This window comes from Montipora foliosa, chromosome 10 (assembly GCF_036669935.1).
Source record: "Montipora foliosa isolate CH-2021 chromosome 10, ASM3666993v2, whole genome shotgun sequence".
NCBI lineage: Eukaryota > Metazoa > Cnidaria > Anthozoa > Scleractinia > Acroporidae > Montipora > Montipora foliosa.
The window spans coordinates 3,492,701-3,502,700 of NC_090878.1; the positions used below are offsets into that span (position 1 = coordinate 3,492,701).

The 10,000-nt window shown below is 35.8% G+C and overlaps 2 protein-coding genes across 2 annotated transcripts in view; one reads left to right on the forward strand and one right to left on the reverse strand.

The window, feature by feature from the left end:
• The window catches only part of LOC137973852 (solute carrier family 35 member D2-like protein), a 13,016-nt gene extending 3,345 nt beyond the window's left edge, over positions 1-9,671 (reverse strand). Inside the window, 11 exon segments of the mRNA XM_068820743.1 lie at positions 696-774; positions 1,312-1,379; positions 1,980-2,072; positions 4,289-4,320; positions 5,068-5,138; positions 5,832-5,900; positions 6,394-6,465; positions 6,583-6,650; positions 7,877-7,963; positions 8,394-8,427; positions 9,441-9,671. Coding sequence (XP_068676844.1) covers positions 696-774; positions 1,312-1,379; positions 1,980-2,072; positions 4,289-4,320; positions 5,068-5,138; positions 5,832-5,900; positions 6,394-6,465; positions 6,583-6,650; positions 7,877-7,963; positions 8,394-8,427; positions 9,441-9,559 — 792 coding nt within the window. The 5' untranslated portion in view covers positions 9,560-9,671.
• A 96-nt stretch (positions 9,672-9,767) lies between these two features.
• LOC137973341 (transmembrane protein 59-like) overlaps positions 9,768-10,000 on the forward strand; it is an 11,507-nt gene continuing 11,274 nt past the window's right edge. The window contains exon 1 of the mRNA XM_068820129.1: positions 9,768-9,962. Within this exon, the coding sequence (XP_068676230.1) occupies positions 9,822-9,962 (141 nt within the window). The 5' untranslated portion in view covers positions 9,768-9,821. The remainder of the gene's footprint in view (positions 9,963-10,000) is intronic.

Here is a 10,000-nt window from a genome sequence, read left to right on the forward strand (position 1 = left end):
TTTATCCGGCGGATAGCTCTATCCATCGTTTGAACAAACAGGGCCTAATGGATTTGGGCTTTTTCAATAGTTAAATTATAACCTCAGTCTGCCTTTTACCCCCGGTCTGCAGTCTGCAGGCTGCGTTTTACACTGACCGTTTTCATTTATTATAAATTCAACAAAATTACTCCATATTGCACTCTATAAACTATAAATACATTCACTATTGACCAATGAAAAACGCGATATTGTGTTGAGTTTAACCAATAGAGGACTTTTTCCGTGTTTACATAGCCTCGCCTAAACACGAGGGGAAGTTGGGAGAATTCTCGACAGTTATGCAAACCCGAGATGCAGTCGAGAGTTTGCATAACTGTCGAGAATTCTCCTAACTTCCTGAGTGATTAGATGAGCCTATGTAATCACTGAAAAAAAACCTGCATTGCTTTTATAAAATATTTCAACAAATGAAGGAAAATGCTGGTTTTTTTTACCTCTTGATTGAAATAGATTTTCTTGATACATGCAAATATTTCCTAGCAGCCAATCAAAACACACGTCTGACAACACATAACCGATCTGACAAAATTCGAGTGATGTAACAGCAGTGTTTTCATACTCTCATCTAAGCTATTGACCAATGAGAGTGCGTGTACTATATCAATTATTTTTAAATATTAATAATAAATAAACTTATATGAAGGCCAGGTTACCTTTAAGCATCCAACAATAGTTGTAGTGAGTGCAGAGTTTGCCTGGGTACACAGTACAATGGAATACATTAAAATAAACCTAAAGGAAACAAAAATGTAGCGGGTATTCAATGGTAAAAATCAACGGTAGAAATTTAAAGCGACGTTTTCGACCACCCTTTGGTCATTGTTAAGTTCAAATTATGTGAGGAAGTACAAATAAGCATAGACATTAATATATTTGGAGAAATAATGAAGTTGAAATAGATAAGAAAAAGTATTAAAATGTGGAACTACAAGGAAAGGGGTGTTGAAAAAGAAAACAATTAAAGCATAATGGACACAATCAAATCAAATCAAATCATCTCATACGAAATGGCGAATGGGTCAAAATCTTCACTTTACATGGTGCTGACAGCAAAGGTGGAAGAGCTTAATTTATAGTGAACCGCAATTTAAGACAACACATGAGTTATGCTAACGTTAGCCTGATCACAACTTTTACTAAAACAACAATTCACGTTAGTTTTTAAAGACTACATAAGGAAATAAACAACAAAATAAAAGCAACATTCCTAACCAAATGTCTGGATGTCAACTATTATTTCGTACTTTTAGAAGGTTATCGTTAACTTACCCCATGACACAGGAAAGTGTGAAGTGAAAAAGAAACATTGGTTCTTCCCAATGCTCATAGAGCACCACCTGCGAAAAGATTAACGACAGTCATATTGTAATGGTCAGTTTGTATAAACATTCGCTGCTAGCAGGAGGTTTCTTTTCTTTTTGCGTTCGCTAGGCTGATGACTACGGGAAAAGAGACCTCAGCAATGGGTCAAAAATCTCTTTGATCCAACCGCATGCTCGTCGTGGCAATAATTTTCCAATTTATGTGCAGTTGTATGCACAGTTGTGCGGCATGAGGCAAAAGCCAATTAACCTAGTAGAACTTAAGTAATTACCATGAGTATATTAAAGTGGAATGCTGCTACGAGGTAGCAAAACAGATCACATGCCATATGCAACAAAGCTGCCCTTGATACAGTGGGCACAATGCAGACATCCAGAAATCTGAGCATCTCATATGAACTTGATTAGAATGGCTGCCGAGATTAGGAGGTAGCAATAATCACATTGCAGCACCTAAGTTGGCTGTGATTCGACAAAGACAGAAATTCAGGGAAACATCAGCGATGACAGTTCTCATTCCACAAGGAAATTCTGCATCTCACTCTATGAATAGAAGACTACCTGGTAGGTATATTGCAGTATGATATGACTGATGACTGTAAATGGCGAGCTCACCTTATCTAAGTCTCCAGTTACATAAGAAATAATAAAAACTGGAACAAACATGAACAGTGCATTGTAAAACAACAAGCCATACTTTCCTAGATCCTAAAATACAGAAATAAATACATAAATCAATTTTATTGGCTAGACGCAATTACTGGAAAACCCAGTAGTTTACATTGTGGGCCATACAAAATAAAATATAAAATTAAGAGAAATTAAAAAAAGAATAATTAAAAAAAAGAAAAAGAAAAAGAAAAATTGAAAATAAAATTATAAATTTTTAAGAAAGTAAAATAAAAATAGAAAATAAAATGAAAAATTATATAAAAATAACCAAACTGCAAAAACTGCTTCAATGGGACAAAATTTTTGATCAATGGCAATGGCAAACCATATTGTTAACAAGAATATTGTTAGCTATTTGTTTGGATGTCTATAGCTTATTTCCTTATAATTTTATGGTAATTTGGGCTAACATGGCATTTTTGTCTTATCTTTTCACTGCCATAGTTATTATTATTATTATGATGCAAAGATTATAGCTATATTTCAAATTCAAACAATATAGCCTAATTGAGGGACCACCAAGAATTTTGTTGGCCCTTTTCACAACTTCGTTTTTATCATGAATTTTTCTCAATGTCTGTCTCACTGTCCATTAAAATTGTCTTCTGCATCTCCGCAACAACCTTTTTGCACAAATCGTTTGTTTCAAAAATATTTTCCAGTTCCTTTATAATTTGTCTCTTTTATACCTCCACTGAGCGCACTGATCACAAGAGGAACAACTCTGACTTTGAAACCAGGTCTTTGCTCTCTACGTTTAAATGCAAGCTGTCTGTAATTTGTTTTTTATTATTATTAATTATCATTATCATTATTATTATTTATTTATTATTATTATTTATTATTTATTATCATTACTTACTTTTTTTAATTGTATTATTATTATTATTATTATTATTATTAATTTAGCATTAGCATTAGCATTTAATTTATTATTATCATTAATATTACTATTCGACCAACATGCTTTCCTGCTCAGACATGTCTGGGATTGACCCTAGTAATTAGATGCACACCAATTTCAATAAGCATCACTTGTGTCTCGGAATACAGACAATTGCCGGTAACATCACACATCACACACACACGCATCACAAACACATACTAACCCTAACCCTAACCCAAATGCTGCTCCTCAAGAATGGATAAACAGCCACATTTACCGCAACCAAAAATAGTGCTAACCTTTACCCTTACCTTATTGTTGGAAAGTGGACTTAAAAGGGACGTCACTTACATGTGGGGCGTGCAACTATTAGACCTTTTCGGCTTGTACATTTTGTTTTCCCAATACAGATCATGTGATAATACTCAGGAGGTTTGGTCCTTTGTTTTGTTCATTAAAAAGAGTGCATGCAGGCATATTCATGCTTGAATGCCCTCATTTTAATGAACAAAACAAAAGACCAAACCTCCTGAGTATTATCACATGATCTGTATTGGCAAAACAAAATGTACAATCCGAAAAGGTCTATTAGGGTCAATCCTAGACAACAGTGTTCCTGCTTGATTTATTTAACGGCAGCATCTTAATTTTCAGCATCTTAATTTTCTGAGTCCATTAAAATGACCCTTCTTCTTCTAAAGTGCCCCTTCTTCTGCACTTCGAGAGTCACGTTGACAGCGAGTACAAACAGTCACTTCTGAGAACTATGCTAGATCGTGCTAAACGCTTGTCACGTGAGTTCTGGATGGGATGCCAGTCCATCGCAGGGTTACCCCCAGCATTAAATTCGCCGGTACCCCTTATACACCTGGGTGGAGAGAGGCACCGTGAGAGCATTAAAAGTGTCTTGGCCAAGAACACAACACAATGTCCTTGGCCAGGACCCAAACGCAGAACACTTGATCCGGAGTCGAGCGCACTAACCATGAGGCCACTGCGCCTCCCGGGGTTAGGGGCACTTTAAAGAACAACGCAAAGCAGTGCAAGTATATCATCATAGAAAAAGGCCCACACCTCACACAAGTTCTGCCATGCTTTGTGAAATTTTATAGAGCACAAAAATAGGAAATTTCGAAGTGAAAAGGGCAGAAGTTTTATGCAATGTGTGAGTAGGTTAATCTCTGAGAAAGAAAAATATTTGAGGTCACGATCAGAAATTTACTTTACGTCTCAAATGAAAAACTGAAGAGGTCTTGTAAATTTATTACATGTACATGTGAACTTGGAAAAGTATCCAAAAAAAAAGCAAAAACAAGCTACAGTAAAAGACATGAAGTTTATTGATTATTAGTGAGTTTTTATTCACCTTTGAATCCAACTTTTTCTTTACATACACACCTGTAGTACACAGAAACAAGGTGTCAATACAACGATAGATTTCATAACATAACTATCTCTCAGTGAAATGCCTGGCATTAGCTTTGACTTTGTACGCAAGCAACTGTCTATTAGACAAATTACATGTAAATGAAATCAACAGCTTGCTCTGGCGACAAGTCATCTGTAGATACCTAAGTGGTAGAGGATCCACAGATGCAATCACATCATTTTCATATAGCCTTGACTCATGCCAGGAACAAGAGAGTCTAAGGAAGCAGGGTTATAATATATAATGGCACAGCAGTGAGAGCAAAATGGCAGCAGGAATCAATCTCGGACCTACTAAGGTGGCCCAAAATTCGTTCCAGGTGACATTAGTGGGTTACGTTTGTCCGTTCTGTACTCTAGGTACTTACTAGGCTTTCACTGTGACAGTCCTAAATATTCGGCGAATAATCGTTACCAGTAATTATCATGATTGTTATTAGTATTATTTATTGTTATTTGTTGTTATTCTTGCACATGCCTCACGGCAAAGTGTGGCTATAATGGACATTACTAAACAACGAAATAGCGAAACACAGAAACAGTGGTTCTAATTAACTAATGCCAGGCAATGCCCATCACCAGGTGATAAATTATACCTCTACTATTTTTAGTGTAGTTTTGTTCTTAATATTGTCATATTATTATCATTATTGTTAATATTTTTGCCAACCTCCTAAAATCATGGAAAAACAGGTGAAAGAGGACATTTTTCCTCACCATTTGCTGCAGTAAGAACATCATTAATGAGAATAAATGCATAGCCAACGGCATCAAATGCAAGATCGTCACTGAAGGAAGAAAGAAGTATGAATTTGTAAAGCAATCCTCTGTATTCACAATCAGCCATTTTGATTTGACTGCATACAACAATAAGGAGGCAGGGACAACCAAATGAGACTGCAGATGCCCCTAGCGGCATACAGTAGGCTCTATTCTCAAAATTGACTCCAGTTACTGATTAAAGTGGTCATGTAAGTTTCTCTTCTTCATTGCTCTGAGGAAAGGTACACTACATGTATATTCCTCTGAGTAACATGACAAAAAAACCTGAGATCTTTTTTTCGTAAAACTGCTTGCAAGTTTCCTTAAGATTCCTGTAAAGATCAGGAAAAGATCTTGGAGAAATAAGTAAAACGATGTTTGATTGTGCTACATGTTTAAGAAATACCTGTATGCTTAAATCTTTTTCTGATAGATAGATGTTATTATATCCTTTACACTTGTTTCTCTTGTTTTTTTGTAGGAGTGTTACATGGTCAACTCAGAGGCAAATGAATGTTCTGAAAGTCTGCATAGATATAAAAAACAGCACTTTGGTCTGTTCTGTATTTCTGTATTTTATGAATGTGAATGTTTGACCAGCAAGGATAATAACCGTGTGACCTTACACTCTGGTAAGAGGTATCAATAATGTTATTATCATTCACAGACTCCCTGTAAAATGATTTGATTTGATTTGCAAAGGGCATAACTTACAGTACCTTGCAGCTACAAGCGCCCCAAAAATCATAAGAAAAACTGTCGCTTGCACAACCCAGTTGGCTGGTGATCTAAAAAACAAAGGGATCATTTATCACCTCTACCTCTAGTGCCCAGGATTGAAAATGGTTGTCAAAAGGTGTGTTTAATGTAGGCATGACCTAGTGTGCAGTATAGATTAAATAGGAAGGTGAATTATCGAGGGGTTTGACTTTCTGTGTTGGGTCACCATTTTGAATGTGCAACATTGTACAGTCAAGTGGTGTTCTACACATGTACCAAACACTGCTTGCATCCAGGACAAAGTTTGGAATGAAATGATTGGAGCAAAAAGTTCAAATCCATTTTTATGCTGGAGATGAGAAAATAATTATTTGCAAGTGACCCACAGGGATTTGTTTCATATCCTAAAGGCCAATGTACTAATGTACATACTCTCTCCCACTTCCCTTTAAAATCAAGTTAGAGGCAAGACATTCACCCAGAATTGTCTGAACCCTGAAAAGTGTTGTGTTTGAAGAGCAAGAGCTGGTTTGCATATATACTGGTAATTTTCATACTCACCCTAAAAGCCATGCCTCCCCTATCATTGTAAAAAGAATGGAAAATCTCCTCAAAACTGTGAACATGGGAAGGCTACAGTAAAAAAGAAATGAGAATGTTTCATCAGTTCATATTTTTTTTCATTAAAAACTTTTTAATTAATATTATTTTATTTCTACCTACATGTATTTGTAACAAAATCAATCTTACTTGAGTCTTTTTGTGCTTCCTAAACCAAACACCAGATTTCCAACATACAGTAGTGGAAGAGGCCATACCTAGAAAGATATATAATTCAACTGGGATAAGTCGCTTGACTGGTTTAAAGTACAGGTCACTTTTCACAGGTCACTCGTTACAAAACCTTTACTATAAACTTAGGCCTCATTAGGCTGAAGGTTAGCCAATTTGAAGGTTTTGGGTTGCTATAGTATAGGTATAAAAACAATGACCTGTAACAAGTGACCTGTGGAATGTGACTTGTGTTTTAAACCTACCATGAGTTCAGCTTGACCCAAATTGGTTAGTATAGTGTTACTGTATGACCCTTTAAAACTTATTTGATGTCTTCAGTTGACATTGGGAGTGGAATACATGTAACAACTATGGCTACAGTGGGGTTCCCCGTTGACGACTAAAGTAGACTAAAATTGTTTAGGCCGCTTTAGGTCGTTGAACAGTTAATGCCCTAACCCTACCTCAATAATCCCTCTGCATTACCTAACTTGGTCGAATCTTAGATCAAACATCAACTTACAGGTAAGTCTTGTTTAATTTACCGGTAATATTACAGTAAACACCCGCATATAAGAACATTAGTGGATTAAGAACATCAACGCTGAAATTTGGCCAATATAGCACTATATAAATAAGAACAAATTCAGCCTGATAAATAAAACATGTTCTTAATACAAAGGGAAAGGTTATTAGGATAAGGAAACAATACAATACAGTAACTTATATCAACGTACTATGGTGTTCAGCACCACTATAAAATCAATTACAAAACAGCATTGTATGTTAATTAAACCTCTAGTAATATATAATTTGAAGTATTTCTGAAATCAAGTTTAAGAACATTATAAGAACACTTTCAGGCTGATTACTCACTAAGCACCCCTCCAATAAGAACACGATCAGCCTTAAACCTGAAAAAAGGCTTCTTATATACCGGTGTTTACTGTGATTTTACCACAGCAAAATTGGTAATTTGTCTTAATTTGATTAGCAAAAAAAAAAAAACCACTTATGAAAATCAATGTTAAGATGGCTGTCTGTGAATAGGGCTGGATGCAATTTAGCCAGTACACAGAAGCAAATTATGACACTTCACTGAAAAACTAAGAACAGCATTGGGCAAGAGATGACAAAAATGATCAAAACATCTCTTAAAAACCCTAACCCTGACCCACTTCAGAAAGAATAACTGATATTCCAATATCAGTTCTTCTTTCTGAAATGGAGCTAACCTTTCAGCAGGACTTAACCAACTTTCTTAACTAACCTTTCCAAAAGTTGAGAGTGAAAGATCAGGAAATGTAACTACAGCACCCAACTTCAAGCCATAAAGGACAATGACTGTGGCAATCATCTAAAGTTAACAATAAAAAAATAACCTTGAGTTACAAATATATTTTTGACAGTGATTGGCAATATGGAATAAAATAATTCATTTACTTCAAAGAGAAACTTTCACTGCCCACCTTCGTAAGACTCTTGGACTTTTAGGGGTATTTTTGAAAATTTCCGACTATCATCCCTGCCCTACGACATTTGGGAGTTTCCCCCCTCCCGGTGTATTGATATTCCAGCAGTGTTTTATATTCTACAGTTTAAAGAGACTGTAAGTCAAATTAACAAGTCTTAGTACCATGGACAAAATACAAATGAATTTACTGAAGTCATTAGTAGTGACTGATGGTGGCTACCAGAGGCAACCTTACAAGCTGACGTCCGATCTCATTAAAATGAGGTTGATTGGTGCAATTGGCCCAAAGACCAATGAATATTACTTTTCTTACCTGACCTAATCCAAGAAATTGGAATGACGGAAATCTATGAAAAATAGGAGGAGAAATAGACCATTTTACAGTTGTAGCTAAGTTAACTGGCCTAAGAATAAAAGCGAGGTTGCCAGTGACCTTGTGTTGATACAAAGCCTTGTGCTTTTCTAATGTTAATGTAGACTAATTAAATTAGAATTACAACAAGACCACAATTTAAATCATAAGACAGTGAGGTCAGAGTGTAGCAATACAGGGTCACTGGCAGCCTTAGGTAGCCATTCATAGGCTTGGTTACTGAGCAAACAACTTTAAAATGGCTTTTTATGAGGCCCTTCAGGCGAGGGGGGAGGGGAAAGAGGGTCACTTTTCCCATGTTCCCTTTAAAAATTAATTTTGCTTTTGTTTCCTTGATCCAGAAATCACTTTCAAACTTGTTCCCTATTTCCCTAAGATGTTTTGCTTTTGTTGCCATCCTCCCCAATTCAAATAGCCATGTTCCTGAGAGCCCCAAAACCCTGGGATGGTCTCTATTATAAAATTAACTAAGAGCCAGCCACACTTGAATTCACCTGGGTTAAAAGGATATATATTGGAGATCAGAAATTGGATTCTCTCAAGATTTTAATTACAATAGGGAAGGAAAAGAAAATTTCTTAACACTCAATATAATTATAATAATATCATTTAGCATATACTAAAACAGTGAAAGCATTTTACAGGTGCAGAATCTAATGCAAACAAGAAAAATATCGTTTGCATTTTAGATTCGGCACATGTAAATTGCGACGTTTAAAACGAGCCTGAGCGAACTGAAAAACCGCTCGTGAAAACACGGCCACTGTAAACTGAAATCAACAAATTGACGCAAATTAAATCAAATGTTGGTTTTTGAGGCTGGCTGACATTTATAGAGAACTAATTGACAGTATCATTAAAATACTGATAATTTAATGTGAGTCCCGCACTAACTCTTGAAAATAGTAAATAAAGTGATTGTTATCTCTGATGCAAACAAAGGCAAGCTCACCAGCTCTGGTAAATCAAGATTGATTTAAAACTTACTTGAAAGATGTCAAAACAGTCTTGTTCACCACGATTATGAGGAAGGAACAAATTGCATAGAAAAACGCCGTGCTTATCCTATAGAAAAACGAGTACGATGAATGTTTTCCGTCGGCCATAATTTTAAATATTTGCTTATCTAATTGTAGATCCTATAGTCAACCTTCTTTGATGTTGCATGAATATTTATGAAAAAAAGTAAACAAATTAAATTAAATTTTTTTTTGGCTGTTTTTGTCCGCCATCTTGTATTTTTAGAGCTGATACATAATGTACTAACCTTTAGAGCATATCAACCGCTGACTATTTCTTTCGAGTCACGTGATCAAAATAAACCGAAGCACAGAGGAACTCGTACTGCGAAGAAGCAAATATTGCAAAATGGCGGATTATACAACCACTTTTGTTTTCATGTTCTCGTCGTTGATCTTTTATCACATCTATGCGAATGAATTTTCAAGTACTCTAAGTAACTGCAAGAACAGTTGCGATAGAAGCTACCCTTTACACACCTATCCGAAGGTGAGTTTTTGTATCTGCAAATCACCCAAAACTCGGGT